The sequence below is a fragment of the Mya arenaria genome, chromosome 13 (assembly GCF_026914265.1).
Source record: "Mya arenaria isolate MELC-2E11 chromosome 13, ASM2691426v1".
Classification (NCBI taxonomy): Eukaryota; Metazoa; Mollusca; class Bivalvia; order Myida; family Myidae; genus Mya; species Mya arenaria.
Window position 1 is genome coordinate 45,267,618 of NC_069134.1, and position 17,999 is coordinate 45,285,616.

The 17,999-nt window shown below is 37.2% G+C and overlaps 2 protein-coding genes across 2 annotated transcripts; both read left to right on the forward strand.

Annotated features, from left to right (window-relative positions):
- Positions 1–3,055: 3,055 nt before the first annotated feature.
- LOC128214373 (poly [ADP-ribose] polymerase tankyrase-2-like) lies at positions 3,056–17,938 on the forward strand. The gene is made up of 2 exons (XM_052920797.1): positions 3,056–3,158; positions 11,996–17,938. Exon 2 carries the CDS (start codon positions 12,009–12,011, stop codon positions 13,236–13,238), a length of 1,230 nt encoding a protein of 409 aa, XP_052776757.1. The 5' UTR covers positions 3,056–3,158; positions 11,996–12,008; the 3' UTR covers positions 13,239–17,938.
- LOC128215302 (uncharacterized) lies at positions 5,214–6,072 on the forward strand. The gene is made up of 2 exons (XM_052922003.1): positions 5,214–5,281; positions 5,637–6,072. The coding sequence occupies exons 1-2, from the start codon at positions 5,214–5,216 to the stop codon at positions 6,070–6,072; spliced, it is 504 nt and encodes a 167-aa protein (XP_052777963.1).
- Positions 17,939–17,999: the final 61 nt, after the last annotated feature.

A 17,999-nucleotide genomic window follows, 5' to 3' on the forward strand; every position in this document is an offset into this window, starting at 1 on the left:
ATTTACCTCGAGATCTAGACGTCTACGGTACTGTATATTATTGTTCACGTAAACAAGAATACCCCCTCCCTTTTTATGTTCTCGGTCTTTCCTTTCAAACGTGTAATTCTTAACTTGCAGCATATTGTCATTGATATCTGCGTGTAAAAAAGTTTCACATAAACCTAATATATTTGGCGAATACGATTGACAAAGGTGGTATTTAATTTCCTCAAGTTTCGGAAGCAAATGACATACGTTTAAGTGTGCACACCGAACACCCTTCTTATCAAACATGAACACAGTGTCACCTTGAGAAGAGGCTGCTGGAGTATATGTGTTTCCATTTGTTTCCATATTTGTATTAATACACTGCGAATTATGACTACCGCCCAACACACTCGTGCAATTTAGTTGACAGCATTTTTGGCTTATTATGGTGCTTACGTTGTTATCGGTATCGGTAATAATTTTATCAGATACCGTATACTTTCTTAATTTCGGCATAGATCTAACCTCTGTTGACCAAATGTTTATATAATGGTTCCGCACTAGATGTTTTACATTGGAGAGATCAACATGTGATATGTTATTGAAACTGTCTACTAGCCCTATGTGTGTCATGCTCTCCTTCACCTCGCTTGACCAATTACAAGTGCACCTGTTATAGTCCATTTCAAACACCTGGGCGCACAGTCTGTTCCGGTTAATGAGCACGAGCCTGTTCCAGAGGTGTAGCATGTTAATCCATCGTCTGTAACGGGTTGGGATCCAGCCAGTATCGCCAGTAAGCGCTGGATCAGGGCCAAATCTATGTACACCAAGGGCGTATCTCATTGTACGGGTTTGGACATTATCTGAGGGTTGGAACTGCTTGAATCCCCGTAATTAGCTACAATAATCCATGACAGGTACAACACAAGAATTATACAACTTCTCATATGGTTTGAAACCAAGGTCTTTCAGGTTATGCACTGTGTTGATTACACTTCCTAGAGCTCTACCGGCCCATTTGGATAAGCCTTCGCATGTGAAATTAAAATCGCCTTTGTCATGGGAAATAACTCCGAGGTATTTATATTTGTTTACAAGTTCAAGTTCACTTTCGCCAATTTTTCGGAGTTTTATTATTTTATTTTTTTAATAACCCCTTTTTGAAAAGGGTGTTATTTACGCCGCTACCCGTGGAGCGCCCCTCACTCAAAATTATACCTGTCAACTTTTCTATTTCCGGTTTGTTGAGAAAAAGTTATCTGCTATTTATTCTTATAGTTTATTATTCGCTCGTTTTTTAGTGAAAATATCTTATGAACAGTAATTATGTTCCAAAAAATGATTTTCCTTAAACAAAACGTGTATGTTCATTAAAGGAAATGATATATGATGTATTGTATTTTCCTATCGTATGATATCTAATAAAAGCAACGAAAAATACTTAGCATGCATTGTCACATTAAATACATGTACATAGGGAGGGGGGGGGGGGTTACGACGATTGAAGTGACACTTACATAAACAAAATGACACAAGACGGCATAAAATAGGTGAAGATGTTGTTGTTTCCTCGCCCAGTGTGAGCAAAAGCGCTCTTGGCCCTCGGCACATTTTTCACTTTTATCAATGTGCCTTTCACCCATTCCCATAGTTCAAATAAAATTTGCACCTCTCATATATTTGCCCGCAGATAGTCTTTCAGCGCCTCGCGCTTTGATTATTTTAAGCGGGGCATGGATACATAATCAAATTACTACGCCGCCATTTTATGAATGAAAATTTGGAAGGTCAAATGTATTAGCAAAACAAATGCGGATATTCATTTGACCGTCTCCGTGGCCTAATGGTTAAGCGTCCGCCTACGGAGCGGGAGGTCGTGGGCCCCTGGCCGCGTCACATCACAAGACGTTAAAAGTTGGTACAAGTAGTTCTTGTAAAAGAACCAAGGGGTCTCTTCGAAAAAAGAGCTAGGGTATCGCACCCGGACTTCCTTGTATCCCATCACTGTCTCTTCAGCGTGCTGTCCCTTCAGCAAAAACAAAGGACCGCGTTGGAAATAAGTGCTTGCACTTTCACGGGTTATTCTTGACCGCAAGATCTGAATAAATACATATTGGATTTTAAACATTTTTTTTAGTTTTGGATTGTTTTTTCATGATACATGGATATTCAATCATCTAACTGTCAGAGACCAGTCTGTTTCGCTTGAAAACATGTTTGTTTTCCAGGTAAAGAGTGAATGTCACGCTACTTTGAAACATTATAAATGATGGTCCGTAAGTTTCTGAAGATGGTCCGTAACGTCCCTAAATCTGGTCCGTAGTGTCCCTAAATCTGGTCCGTAATGTCTGGTCCGTAATGTCCATGGTCCGTAGTGTCCGTGACCCCTACTTTGTTGACAAATTTTGAGGCGTTGGTAGGGTAAACAAAATATCAGATTATCTGAAAGATGTAATGTGAATTTTTCGGGAAGCTCGTTTTACGTATAACAACGAAAAACAGTTCAAAATACATTTGAACAATGATATTAAATTATATTTATGTTCGAACAGTTGTCTTCGTCTTTAATTTGTTTGGTATGAAAGCAAATGTTCGAACATTCGATCAGCTTCAATATGAAGAGAACCTTTAAAAAACGAGATAACCGGTAATAAACGGTAAGTTGTTATTTTCCAAATATATATTTATTTAAAATTATTAAATATTTCTTTAAATTTTAAACTGTTCTGTTTTGATTAAGGGGAAGTTACGACAAAGAATTTTAAAAGTAGTTCTGTAAGTTGATATTTTTTGCAGTAATTTTCACTGTTGTTATTTCACATATATATACTCAGTAAAACTCAATATTTCATCGAAAAGCATGAAAGAAAATAATTTATTGATTTAAACAATAAAATTTCAATGTCAATATTTTTGTTCTTATTCTATATTGTATCATGGACCTATAAACTGGTTTTGAACTGGTTTATAGGTCCGTGATTGTATGCGTTTCTCAACATCCGTCTTTGTGTATGTTGTATGCAAATGTGAAAACCCTTCTTTGCCTTTGTTGTATGCGTTTTTCTATTTCTTTGTTGTATGCATTTCATACCGACCCGTATTTGAGGAAGTATCACGGACATCTCAATTGATGGACGAATAGTTACGTCTTTCCTGTCCTTGGTTTATTATATCGTCAGTTTATGGTAAAAATGTTAGCCTTATTACATGCGTTTTTACGAGGGCGTTTATGATTGCAAGCTTTAAAACTTAAAAAACTTAGCCTATTCTGACAGGCTAATTCGTAAAAGTTAAAGTTTCAAAGTTAACGAACTACAACTAGTACAAGGACAGTGTCAGTGGGTTGAATTTTGGAAATTAAATGTATTATTAGCAATAAATGTGTTATTGCAATGGTCGAAATCATTTTTAATTATGCAATAGAAAAAATCGTACATGATACTGGTAGCTTTAAATAAGAGAAGTGAAGAAATAAGCCAAACCAAGACCCATAGGTATCATATTGTTTGAACACTGAATTTTGCACAACAAAAATCATATACAAACAACATGCTGGTATCTACTAATCCAGACAGCATATACATTAAAACTGCAATCGCTCGAGGACACCAGAGACTGGTCCACCTAAATGGCCTTCATCAAGTCTTTTGATGATTTTTTTTACGATGGCAGACTCGTTACAGGGAAACATAAGGAATGTCAAAATAATAAATCCCTGATCGCACATTATTGTAGCTAGCTATTTTAGGCTAAAACCTTGAGTTAGCCAATGTTTCAAACGACCAAAGTTTTCATTTTAATCTGTTAAAAATGTCTTGCAATGTATTTTCAAAGTTTCAAGTTGTCAGTCTACTTCGGCACCGATTACATATTGCTTTGTGGAAATCGCCCCTATGTTCAAAATCTGTCTAAATGTGAAAATGTAAAAGAAAAACAAATAAATGAATATAATTTTATAGTAAGGTTTATTTTTACAAAAAATACATTTTCTAAACAAACAACATAACAATATGATTAAGTTCTCGTCATTTACCTTTGACAATTACTTTCTTAAATGCTCCTATCATGAATAAGCTGTCATACCTTAACGGTGATAAGCGTTTTTTTCCAAACCTTTTCAAATTCCCTTTCATCTGTCATTGCAACTTTTACAACTTGTGATTATGTTAATACCTGCAAATTGTTTGTTTATTTATGCTATGGGGAAAATGTGTGAAATTATGACATTGAGGTAATCATACGGTTTTGTGCATGATTTGTGTATTTGGGACCGGCAATGGGGCCCGACGTCTCAACTGATTTAGGTTTCAATCCACTGACAGTATATTTTATGTGAAAATAGAAAGAATACTCAACGGGACTATGCTTTGACCTCGACTGACCGCCAGTTTTCGAAATGATCGCATGTTCAAATGACCGCAGTTTTACTGTATCTTCATGATAACACAAATATTCTTAAAATTTGTTTATATATTCCATCATTTTGCGAATAAATGTTTACACCATGCTCGCCAAAAATAGAATTGAAATGACAGGCACATGTCTTGACTTTTTTACATTGCATCATCTGATGGGAACACATCTTGGATTTCCATGAGCATGGTCACAACACATTAATTGTCAATAATAACATTTAATTTGGAAAAATCAAGCCACTGTGAATACATATTGTTTTGTCTTCGAACCACAGGGATCTGGTCATTTCGTAACCTTTCTCTTTCACTCAATCCAGGTCAATTTACTCCGTTGTGTTAAGTCAATTCGCAACCGTTAAGAAATCAGATGGTCATATCATAACCATCAGTCGAAATATAATGAAAGGTGTATCAAACACTAAATGAGGTCTCAGGTCTGCGGGAGTGGTACATCCAACTTCTGACAAATTCCCATCTGTGCAAAAGTATATTATCAGAAGGTAGACATGAAAGCCTGTTGAAAATACACGTCAACCTGCTATAAACGCCACAACTTCGCCAAAAGATGGACCATCCTGAATAAAAAGACTCTTTTGGTCACAATATGTCATCCCTAATAGCTGCCGTCCACTACAGCCCCGATGCTTTGCAGAAGGGTTGGCGATAAAATTTTGCTAGTTTCGGGAACCTTTCGGGATCATATATCAATAAATGGGCGGAGCTTTGCCATCGGGCTCGTTCGGCATGTATTCGCATGCATTCGTGGAGTGGCATACGAAAGGTTGCGGTATAAACGCTGAAACCTATCCGAAGTAACCGAATGCAATGCAGAAGAATACCGACAGTTCTGGAATAGACTCCCGAATGTTTCCCGATCCTGCGGAATGGTTGGGGTAACATTGCAGATCATGCGTAAGAGTTGCCGATCGTTGGCGATAGAATGCTGAAATGTTGCGGAGTTGAAAGTCGGGGTATATAAACGATGCCAAACTACTATTTTGTTATCAGTTGCTAGTAAGACACCATGGGGCATGAATAATTAAGGCCTTCAGCTTGTTCTTCAGTCTCAAATCCAAGCTGAAATGGAAGCCATGCTTGCCTTGGCATTGTTTTTGAGACAGAGAAGAAGAAGATGTCTTCGATGGTGGGTCCGCCCCTGGCTCACAGACGACAGGAGGCTTCACTATAGACAGTACAATACATTGATGCAAGAACTCCGAGATGAAGACTCTTCAAACGGTATTTCAGGATCACACCAACAATGTTTGACGACATACTCCAGCGTCTAATGCCTCACATTCAGAAAAAGTACACAAGGTTCCATGATGTCCTTCATGCTGATCTAAAGCTTGCGATGACGCTGAGGTGCATGGCATCTGAGGACACGTACGCCACCTTGGCATATTACTTCCGTGTTGCTGCAGGAAGTGTATGCCATTTCATCCCAGAAGTGTGTACTGCTCTGCTTCTGTATAAGGATGACGTTTTGGCCATTCCCACTACTCCAGAGGCCTGGTGTGAAGTGGCCGCCCAATTAAAGAGAAGGTGGAACAAGCCTCATAGTCTTGGTGCCCTCGATGGCAAACATGTGGAAACCAAGAAGCCACCGAGTTCGGGAAGTTTGTATCACAATTACAAGGGCTTCTTTAGCATAGTCCTTCTGGCGTTTGTCGATGCAAACTAAAAGTTATCTGGTGTGATCTGGGGGCATGGGCTTCATGTCAGACTTCCAGATCTTTAATGATTCTGAATTGAAGGAATGTATGGCTAAAAGATTACGAAGCCTCGCAGAAGGCTTTCCGAAGATGCCAAGTTAATGGCGATGGGTTCCCGAACGTCTCGAGTGGTTTCCGATGGTTTTCCGAAGATCCCGAAGCCGTCCCAAATAAAACCTTCGGCGTCCAAATTTTAAAAAGTTTAAAATTTGGATGCCAAAGTTTTTTCGATCCCGATTTGGCCAGATGGTTACCAGAAGTGTTAAGGAATGACACGGAAGGGTTCCAGAACATCGCGAAGGCATAACGAATCATCCCAATTTTTCGAATTCCGCTTTCGGGAACCCTTTGGGGGCCTAGTGGACGGCAGGTATAACTTAAGTTTTTCAGTACCAAACGATTTACTTTTTTTAATATCAGTGACCTTGACCTAAGGGGCCCCAAACGCAATCCCATAAAAGGTATCCTTAAACTCTTCCTATATACCAAATTCACAATGTGTCAACCCTAACTAAAGTTATTCAGTACCATCTGTTTTTCTATTTATGCCCCCTTTTGAAAAAAGTGGGGTATATTGTTTTGCACATGTCGGTCGGTCGGTCGGTCTGTCTGTCTGTCGGTCGGTCGGTCGGAATACCAAATGGTTTCCGATCAATAACTTGAGAACGCTTTGACCGAGGGACCTCATACTTGGTATGTGTATTGGTCATCACCAGCAGATGAACCCTATTGATTTTGAGGTCAGTGGGTCAAAGGTCAAGGTCAGTGTGACCTTTACATGAAAAACGGTTTCCGATCAATAACTTGAGAACGCTTTGACCCAGGAACCTCATACTTGGTAGGTGTATTGGTCATGACCAGCAGATGAACCCTATAGATTTTGAGGTCAGTGGGTCAAAGGTCAAGGTCAGTGTGACCTTAACATGAAAAACGGTTTCCGATCAATAACTTGAGAACGCTTTGACCCAGGGACCTCATACTAGGTAGGCTTATTGGTCATGACCAGCAGATGAACCCTATTGATTTTGAGGTCAGTGGGTCAAAGGTCAAGGTCAGTGTGACCTTTACATGAAAAACGGTTTCCGATCAATAACTTGAGAACGCTTTGACCCAGGAACCTCATACTTGGTAGGTGTATTGGTCATGACCAGCAGATGAACCCTATTGATTTTGAGGTCAAAGGTCAAGGTCAGTGTGACCTTAACATGAAAAACGGTTTCCGATCAATAACTTGAGAACGCTTTGACCCAGGGACCTCATACTAGGTAGGCTTATTGGTCATGACCAGCAGATGAACCCTATTGATTTTGAGGTCAGTGGGTCAAAGGTCAAGGTCAGTGTGACTGTAAGCTGAAAAAAGGTTTTCTGATTGTCCATATTTTATTTTCTTATATAGTAGACAGTAGAAATTTATATGTCACTAAATGCATGAGTTGAAGTATCAGTTTTCAGTGAACATCTAGTTTAATTATGCCCCCCTTCGAAGCAGAGGGGTTATATAATTGCTTTGCACATGTCGGTCGGTCTGTTGGAAGACCAAAGCTTGTCCGAGTGATAACTCAACAATTCCCGGACCTATGGTCATCAAACTTGACATGAAGATTAGGTATGACCAGTAGATGACCTGCCTCATATGCATCCAATGACAAATCAGCTGTCATTTCAGTCCATGCATATTTCATTCAATTGTCCAAATATTTCTGGCAACTTGGCGCTCAGGGGGCATAATGTTTGACAAACATCTCTTGTTTCAGTAACAGTAACCTTGACCCTGGGGGCCCCAAACGCAAACCCATGAAAGGTCTCTATAATTTCTTCCTACATGTATATTTCGCAATGCAAATTTTCCAATAATGTCTAGGTTTTTTTTCTTCTCAAAATGGGCAGAAAAAGACCTGCTACATTTGTATATACCAAGTTTGGTCTGAATATGTCAACCCTAACTAAGGTTATTCAGTACCAACCATTTTTCTATTTTTGCAACAATGACATTGACCTTGACCTTAGGTTCCCCAATGCAATCCAATGAATGGTCTCCATAAACTCTTCCTTTATAATAAGTTTGGTCTGTATATGACAAACCTACCTAAAATTACTTGATACCAAAGGTGAGTTAGACGCGGGCCTCCTGCCAGCCTGCCTGAACAACAACCTACATCATTCTAATAACCAGGCTTCCTGGTAAGAATATAAAAATGTGCCTGTCAAAAGCAATAAAAAAAGGAAAAATAAAGCAAGGGCCAAAATGTATTTAGGGTCAATATGGAGTTATGTAACCCATTTCTGTGATTTCTACTGTGTAAAGTAAAACAGTTTTTTGAAATTTGAGTTAAGACCCAAAGTTGCCAAAAACTTACAACAATTTCAAGGACCATAATTTGTATTTAGGATAATACAGAGTTATGAAATCTAACCATGTGATGACCGTTAACAACTGTGTTAAGTATTAAGTCAATTGAATGAAGAGTATAGAAGTAATAAGTGAAAATCCCAACATGCCCTAAAACTTGACCCGCACACATTGTGCCCTAAAACTTGAACTGAGGTTCCTACGTCAATCAAGGGCCATAAATTGTATTTGAGGATAAAATGCTGTCATGTAACCTAATTGATAGATAGTCATCAAAAACTGCGCGAAGTATTCAGTCAATTGAAGGAAGGGTATAAAAGACTTATAAAAGTTATTAGTAAAACTCCCAACATGCCCTTCAACTTTAACCTTTTCCTAAGTCAATCAGGAATTATGTAACCTCATTGTGTGATGGTCCTGAAAAACTGTGAAGTACATTGTATTAACTGATTTGAATGAAGTGTATTGGAGTTAAAAAGCAAAATGCCAACATGCCCTAAAACTTAAGTCAGACGCTAACGCAGACTCTGGTGCGAGTAGTATAGCCTCCTTATTCTTCGAATACTCGAGCTAAAAAACATTGCTTTTCAAATGTACATCATCTACTGACTCAAGCACATAAATGATGACAAGATTAACTAAATAACAAACCAAATAAACAGTCAAACTTGCAATTAGCACTGAACGAATGAGAATGGATAAAGATATGTTTGTAAATTGTATGGTAACAAGTTAATCTTTTTGAAAATAACACATTGCACATGAATTGTTTATTTGCTGTTAACAGGAGACAAGTGCTTGAGCTTGAACAACTTGTACAGAGACATGCACCCTAGAGCGTATTCTGACCATGTTGCGAACATTTCACTTTTGCATGACTGTTTTTTTCCTGGTGTTTCTTCAGTTAATCAACAGACTGTTTGACTTTCGTATAGTCATAGGTCGCCTCTTTGTGTAGGATTATTACCAATACATTATATGTAGTGGGGCTCTGGTGGCGGATGTTCAGGTGTCTGTTCCACCCCTCTGAGTCACTATTTGTACAGATTGGCTTTCCATACACAGTCCAGTTAGCGGGAACCCACGATGTTCTCAATCCATGTGTCCCAGACATAATTGAACACTTTCATACTTCTACTTATATTTGTATGCAATGTACTAGTATACCTTTGTATACTGTATATATATAAAATATGGCCCAAACCTTGAGTGTAAATAATTTTTTCCAATTTATATCTTAATATCGAATACTCGACACAAATAGAAAAATTAAAAAATCCCATCAAGGTATAGATATTTAATCATGTTGCAACATATTGTAAAATGGTTACAATATGACCAATTGATTTTTTAACAGTTATGAATTGACTTACACAATGGTTAAGAATTGACCAAGAAGATAAGAGCAGATAAGAAAGAGAAAGGTTACCAAAATTTAATGAGAAATAAGAAAAGTGCTGTTATATTTTTGTCTGGTTGTAAGATCTCAAGCCTGTTACAGATAATAATTTATAATAACATTTTAATGTCTCTTTATCCGCTCACCTGAGCACAGAGTGGCCACATGATCTATTGTGATAGGGTGGTTGTCCGCCATCTGTTTGTTGTCAACATTTTCCTTCAAACAACATCTCTTCCTAAACAACCTTGACAATTTCAATCAAACTTAACAGAAATGTTTTTCAGGTGGTCCTCTTTTAGATTCCTTCAATCAAAGTGGTTCCTTGAATCTTTTTCAACATAATTCCACGGAAATGCTTCTAAGGTGACCCTGTATCAAATTCTTTCACCCCATGTTGCTTTGTAAAAAGCGTGACCCTCAGGGGGTGGGGCTACTTTTCATAATATGTACAAATAGAAAACTTTGAAAATCTTCTCTTCAGAAACTGTTGGTCAGATTTCAAAGAAATGTTTCTTAGGTGACCCTCTGTCAAATTCCTTCACCCCATGTTGATTCATTAAAAAACATGATTTCCAGGGGCGGGGCTGGGCTAGTTACCTCTGTATATCTATCTATACAGAAAACGTCTTTAAAATTCTCTTCAGAATCCATTGGCCTAATTCCAAAATATTCCCATAGAAATGTTCCTTATGTGAACCTTTTATCAAAATTATTTAAATATATAATTTTTTATGTATTTTTTTGTTTTTCATAATTTCTGTATTATTTTACAATCATTTGAAACTTGGGGAACTTGTTCATCAATACCCTTCTTCACATTGTACCCTAAAGATGCTGACTCTCACCTGTTATTTTGGGTAAAAAACATGAATTTTGAGAATTTGATATAGCTTCTTCAATTTTTGTTGGATTGATTTCAAAATTTTTTCACAGACAATAAAGGGAAGATGCACTTGCATATATCAAACAGTTTTTTGAATCACGCATTTGGAAGGGTAGGGGGAGGGTTGGCGATATTTTAGTATTTTTGGACTTTGTAATTTTTAGCAAGTCTGATTTTTTAAGTGTTGTGCTTGGGTCACTTACATGCAAACTAACAAAGCTATCACTTTCAAACTATGGAATACCTGTTTACTTATAATCAAATGTACAATATGAAATAAATAAACTGTAAAAGGATAAATCAGACAAGCGTTAAGCACCCGCAGGCAATGCTCTTGTTAATACAGTTGAACACTGCTATTCCGAACACCGTTTTCCCGAAATTATCGCTATTTCGAAATTATTTTTCGGTCCTGATTTTACTCCTTCTTTGTTTAACTAAATTTTTTAATCTTTAATCCGAAATCGCTAGTCCGAAATAATCGCTATTCCGAAGTAAAAAATACAGTCCCGATTTGGTATTTCACACCTATTTATCAATTCTTAGTTCGAACTCGAACATGTCATAGTTTTTCTCACACATTACTTTGAATGCACTCGGGCATCGGCTTGAGGTGACAATGGAGCATAATTAGCGCTTGTTAAAGAATGACATTGAGCATGCGTATGTTACAAACATCGATGGCATATAATGAGCGATTCATTTTGGTGATGTAGTATGTATACAATTGCTTGTTAACACAACCTGAATATCATTCGAAAATGTCTATCTCATCAAATTCGATTGCCTCATTGCTCACTTGACCCGCTACCAAACAATCTGTGCTATGTTCCGAATGCATACATGTGCTGTCATTTTGTTTTGAATGTTTATGTTGTTTAATAAAGAATAAGTGAACAAATATTTTTTGTATACGAAAGATCACTCAAACCAAATGTATTGTTTTGGTAACGTGTAACCGACATTGCAATCTTCACGACTTAGTATTTAACGTTATCTATAATTCGCGAACGCTGTCATTTTCTGAAAATTGTTAATCCGAAATAATTCGAAATATTGCTATTCGGAATTTTTTTTTTGGTTCGCTACAATTTCGGATTAATGGTGTTCAACTGTACTTATATTATTTTTCCATGTTTTTATAAGACCTTTTGAAAAAATGGTTTGATTATAGTTTCATCTGCGACGTAAAGGCGGGAGAAGTCCAGTATGTTGTCTTGTTTTTCTATATTTTTATATTAAATATCTGTTTTTCAGCTTTTCAGTCTCAATGGATGACGAGGATTATATATCTCAGCCACTGAGAGGTGATGGGGTCTGTGATGTATATAAGGAGCACATGCTTCTTCTGGATGCCATAGATAATCACAACTATGCCATTGTGCATGATCTTATCCATGATCGTGGAATGTCACCAAATTTCAATCTGGAAGGACAAACTCCAGTTTGTCTAGCAGCACAACATGGCTTTGTTGATATCCTTGATATTCTTGTAGAAGGTGGTGTTGACTTGTTAATGGCAGACAATGACATCTGGAAAAGACATGCTCTGCACATAGCTGCATCCAAGGGTCATGTGGATTTTACCAAGAGGTTGCTAGATTATGGAGCAGATGTTAACAGTAGAGATGATGATCAGAGAACATCGCTGCATTGGGCAGCGACCTACGGAAATCCTGATATGGCAGATTATCTTATCCAGATGGGAGCGTTGGTCAATATCGCCCAGAGTGATGGCTTTACTCCTCTCCATGCAGCTACATGTTTAGGCCATACTGAAGTGTGCAAAGTATTGTTGAAACATGGTGCTGAGATCAACAGAACTGATCGGGATGGCTGGTCTGCTTTTCACACAGCTGTTTGCTATGGTCATAAATCAGTTGTAGAAACTTTGTTGCAAGCAGGTGCTTCACTCACAAAAGTAACTAAGGACGAAGAAAATGTTTTGCACATTGCGGCTAGTAGTGGGAAGATCGAGATTTTGAAACTTCTTGTTAGTTTAGGAGTAGAGCTGAATGAATTAACAATAAGTGGCAATACAGCCTTCTACCTTTCAGTGTACTATGGAGAGTTTGAAACGGCTAAGTATCTCATCAAAATAGGTGCAGATATGTATTTACCAAATGAACCCAACAAAACACCTTTTAATATTGCAGCGATTAAGAACAATATTAAATTCTTGTTTCTCATGATGGAAGCTGGGTACAACGTGAGTGTCGAAGATTGGGTTCGTAAAAAGTATTTCCCACCGGTGCTTAACAAACTGCCTGAACTCTGCAATCTGATGTTTTGCAAAGCCACACAACCTAGGTCCCTAAAGGAACAGTGTCGAATCTGTATCAGAGGGCCTTTGAAGTTTGATGAGAACTTTGAAAACAGACTACATGAGCTTCCTTTGCCAGCAAGCTTGAAACAGTATGTTTCATATGAAGGGCTGGATAGAATTAAAGAATCCCTTCTGACGCAGTCCATTTTATCTCATGCTGAACAAAATGCATAAGAATAGGCAAGAGCCATAATATATTCAAATTTCGAAAAATAAGTGGGGCGGATTGGTAGAATAATAATGTTATAATCTGGCACCTTTTTGTAATTTTGGCTCTGTTTTTCTCATTTTCAACAACTTCTCGTAGAGACAATTGAAAAGAGTATGGGATTTATGACAGAGATGGGGACCTCATTTTCTTTTCATAAGCCTGCAAATTTTGTGCAAATTTTTTGGTTTGCTCATGTTTAATATGTATCATGGAAAACATGTGTTACTAATTGGTTTTATTTTTTAACAACAATGTTAACATAGCGTAACTTTGTGTAATTTTAGACGCAAATGGATGTGTTGCAAAATTGAAAAATACCCCCTGCATAGCACTTGAATAGTACTGACTGTTTCAAAATTGTCGAAAATGTATATATTTATGTTTTTGTTTTTGAAAACTAATCAAACAGTGTATAGTTTAATTGCTGTGATTAAAAAAAATATTCTTAAATCATGATGCGAGACAATTTTGTTAAAACCCCTGTAACACCTAGCTGCGTTGCCACTGCATGTGATTGCACGACATTAAATGTCCCAGAGCGCCTTGAGATCACAGGAAAAATATTTTTCATGATGATGACGATGTCACAGCAATTTAGGCGTTTCTATGGAGCTCCATGGCGTTCTACTGCATTCATACAGTTCTTGTTGGCAATTGTCTGCGCTCTCATGGTGCTGTCACGGGCTTCCACTGCATGCATCAAGTTGTCACGGCGCGCACACTGCATGTGCCTTGCGCTTTTATGGAACTGGCTTATTTTTTGCACAACCTATCAAATAAATATCTCTAGTTCTCAATTCTTCAATTTGCTCTCAAAAAGTTGAGATCATGCTTGCCAAAAAAGGAGGAAGGCAGGGAAAGATAAATGCCCGCTGCAAACAGAAGCAAATCACCACCATTACCTCATTAACCAGGCGATTTTTTTGCATTTGCCGTTGTGTTAATTGGCATATATCATTCTTTATACAGTAAAAACCCTTATATGTGACCACTCCGATTTTACGACCATCCCGCGCATAAGCCCCATTTTTTAAACCCGATCTTTTTCCTCTATAATTCAATGGTCATAAACCCCGAAAAAAACGGGCACCCCGTTATTCAGTAAGGCAACCACTTAATCCAGTCCCTTTTAATTTATCACATATTAAATTGATCCGTTAATGAGACTGCATGCAATTTATTGATAGGAAAACAGACTGAGCGTTTATATAATTGTCATAGCCTTGGCACAATACATGTTTGTGTCTTTACACCTCGATTGACACGCAATACAAAGAAGTTTTTGACACATGTCCCGGCTTAAGGATAATCACCGACCACATTGCGACAACAAGTAGCTGCTTTATGATATCATATGTCAAGATTAGAGTGAAAAACACGGAATTGTTTGATAATTCATTGATTTAAAGATACACTCTTACTCCCAAACAAGATTGATCACAATTAATACGAGTGCTTTGAAATACCAAAAAGGATGAATAAATGTAGAAAAAGTTTTTTATGAAGGATATTGAGTTTAATTTGAAAGAAAGGAGCAGAAAACGTGGTATTTATACCTTATGAGACGACAGTAGTTGGCAGTAAATCTTTTAGCACTCACCAATCATTTAATATGTTTGCGTTTTCATCTATTAAATACACGATTGCAATCTTGTTATCAGTAATTAAATATTTTCCATACATGCATTATTTAGGAGGTAGTTAAGTGTATATCACTCAAAAGTGTGTTTGTTATACATGTGTATGTATTGATTTTGAATAACAGTGTCACTTTAATGCTTTTAATTGGATTTTCAGGGGGACTTACTGTGAAAATATAATCACAGGACATTGAACTGTGTTGTTTTAATACATGCTATTCAAGCAATTTATGATGCAAATTAATAAATTGTATAACTTTCCTCTTTTTATTTTTTTTCATATTTTACATCTTTGTACATAGTAGAAATCTAGTGAATTCCACCACTTGACCATTTAAAACCGTATTAGCACAAACTTGGTAATGAGACCAGCCTGCTATTAAGTCGATTAAGTCCCATAGGTGGTCTGATTAGAGGGTTTTTACTGTACTCTTTTGTTTGGTTTGTTCATTGTCATGCCGATTGAGGCAGTAGAAGTGCATAAGAGGCACAATGATCACTGTGGCGGCTCATTACAATCCTTGTAAGAGCACAGTTAGAAAAATAAAACTCTGGTGTCGCAGTGTCATCTCGGAGAACGATGTAAGATCGCTGAGTAAGTGCCACCGATAACCATTGTGTTGGCACTGCGAACTCTGTGCGGGCCCGGGGCGATCCGGTGGCATTGTAGGAGACTTAACTGCGCTGCTACAGCTACCTCTTGGCGACCCCACTGTGCACTTATCAGAACGCTTAGCAACGGTGGTTGTTTTGGGCATGCTCAAAGTGCACGCTTTCGCTCGGTATTCTTTGTGATTTCAACGCGTTCACTGGCAATGCCATTGCCATGCTTGCAATTCCACTGTGCGCAGATTGGCATTCTGGATTTTCTTGGATGCCGTGGGAATGCAGCCTTAGTGTGACAGGGACTTTAGCTTAATTTTCCTGTGGATACATTATTGATATTTTTATGCTTTGTGTGATTTTGCATTTGTAAAATTACTTTGTCATCACTAGGTATGTCTGGTAAGTGTAATGCAACAATGTCTTATGACATCCTCACGTGAAGTCTAAAGATAGATATCTGGTTTTCCATTATCAAATGTCTATAAATGATACTGATCCTTATGCGCATGAGTAAATTGAATGATATGTTCAGTATTTAAATAAAATTACTTGGAATCCCCATCATTCGGTTTATTAAATGAAGTATTAAGAATCAATTTTCACTCCTTTTATAGTATACTAGATTAATATACTTCATGTACGTTTTAAACCAAATATTTGGTTTAATAAAATAATAGCTGCATCTTGATCTCGGGTCCTAGCAAAAAATAACGCATGAACAAACAATTTGAGCCTCTACTAACGCCTAGTTCAACATGCTGTTTCCTCCGGTTGCAATTTTATGCTATTATCCTGAATGAGATGCAGTAATTATATAATGTATCAGCTAATAAGTGTCATGTAAATTGTAATGTTGTTTGTTAGTAGATATATATAAATATATGTGTCACCCATGTGATAAATGTAAAACCTTATTGATAAGACCTGTTCATTTTTTAAGTTTGTCTGTTTCAATAGAAGACGCAGACACAGCCTTAGTGTTGTTTGGTACTGTGCAAAATAACTGATATAAAAAGTTGTGATATGAAGCAGAAGTACGGTTAAGTGTTGCGATATCAGGGTTTGCATAAACTTGAAGAGTAACTGAATCTTGGGCTGCTGAATGAATAGTCCTAAAATTTGCAAAAACTCATGGAATGTTTATTTGCCTTGAAAAGTGCTTGCGTTTTTGGAACCAGTCCTTTAATTTCCTTTTTCTGTTTGCGATGAAACGTCTGTAGCAAAAAGTTCATCTTTACCAAGTAAGCTTCCATCTTAGTGGATGCTCTGCTTGTAACTCTTTGCCATTCGAATCTTTGGTGTGGGTGTGACGGTACAAATATGGTACAGATTTGAAACTCCAGTGGTACATATCTACATTGACACTGGTTCAATCTTTTTCTGTTTCTGGTTTCGTTTTAGCTGTAATGTCTGCCATTTTCAACAAAAAAAAGGCTTTTTGCTAATACCATGTAGACTGGTATGAACACGAAAATTTACTCAAAGCAATGTGTTTAACATTGCAGTAAAGTTATTGACGTCAGTTCAATGGGCCAGTCTGCCCTAAAATTCTACACTTAGTCAGGGAAAAACATGAGAGAAATCTGCCTACCAGTACCACCAGTTATACCCTAGAAATGTTCACCATTCCATTCCATTCAAACTGTTATAGGAGGGCAAAAGAGAACAGAGCTATGCTTAATTATCTCTCAGAGAAATTAGACAATGCATTGAAAACCTGAAAGGACAATTACATTTTTGATGGGTTACTATGTCACAAATATGTGTTTATTTCATAGTGTGCTATTAATTATTCTTTGAAAAAATGTGTTTCTCTCATAGTTTGTAATTTAAGACAGTCCTTGAAATTCGAATAAAGGTCCTTGAAATCTCCTTGAATTTTGTTGCAGCCTAGCTGTATCACAGAACCCTTGATATGAAACAGAAGTGATATGTTTATGACTTCTGTTTTAAATGTTTCGGAGTGCATCATGAGATATTAGATGTTCATGTATTCAACATACAAATGTAATTGAAAATGCATAGCTCAAAATTCAAAATCAAAAGTACATGACATTGTGTACATGAAATAAAAAATTCATAGGGATGGATCTCAAACTAGTCATTAACCCTTTACCTCATGTAAACCAAGCCATATTAGGCCAGCCAGTGCATGGCTTATCAGTACATTGATAACCAGAAGCCAATAGATAAGGTGTCCCTATCAGTACCCCTACTGCATATGGATTTATTGGAAATTATTGGAAAATTGACCCTCATGCATTTCAAACAAACTTTTCTAGTGTTTCTTTTCATTTGATCTTTTAGTGGTCAATGTAATGTTTGTAGAGAATTAAATTTCCAATCTATTGATACAACTTATTTTCTCATGTCTAAATTATTTGTTCATTATATTTACCATCAAACATAAATGCTTGTGAAAAGTTGAGAAATTATCATTCATTTCATTTTATAAGCCACTAAAATTGCCCCCTGTGC

Excerpts from the sequence above, each read along its gene's own strand:
- LOC128215302 (XM_052922003.1), top strand. The coding sequence starts at position 5,214 with ATGCAGAAGAATACCGACAGTTCTGGAATAGACTCCCGAATGTTTCCC. Across the intron at positions 5,282-5,636 it reads GATCCTGCGGAATGGTTGGG|GATCACACCAACAATGTTTG; the intron begins GTAACATTGCAG and ends ACGGTATTTCAG.
- LOC128214373 (XM_052920797.1), top strand. The coding sequence starts at position 12,009 with ATGGATGACGAGGATTATATATCTCAGCCACTGAGAGGTGATGGGGTC.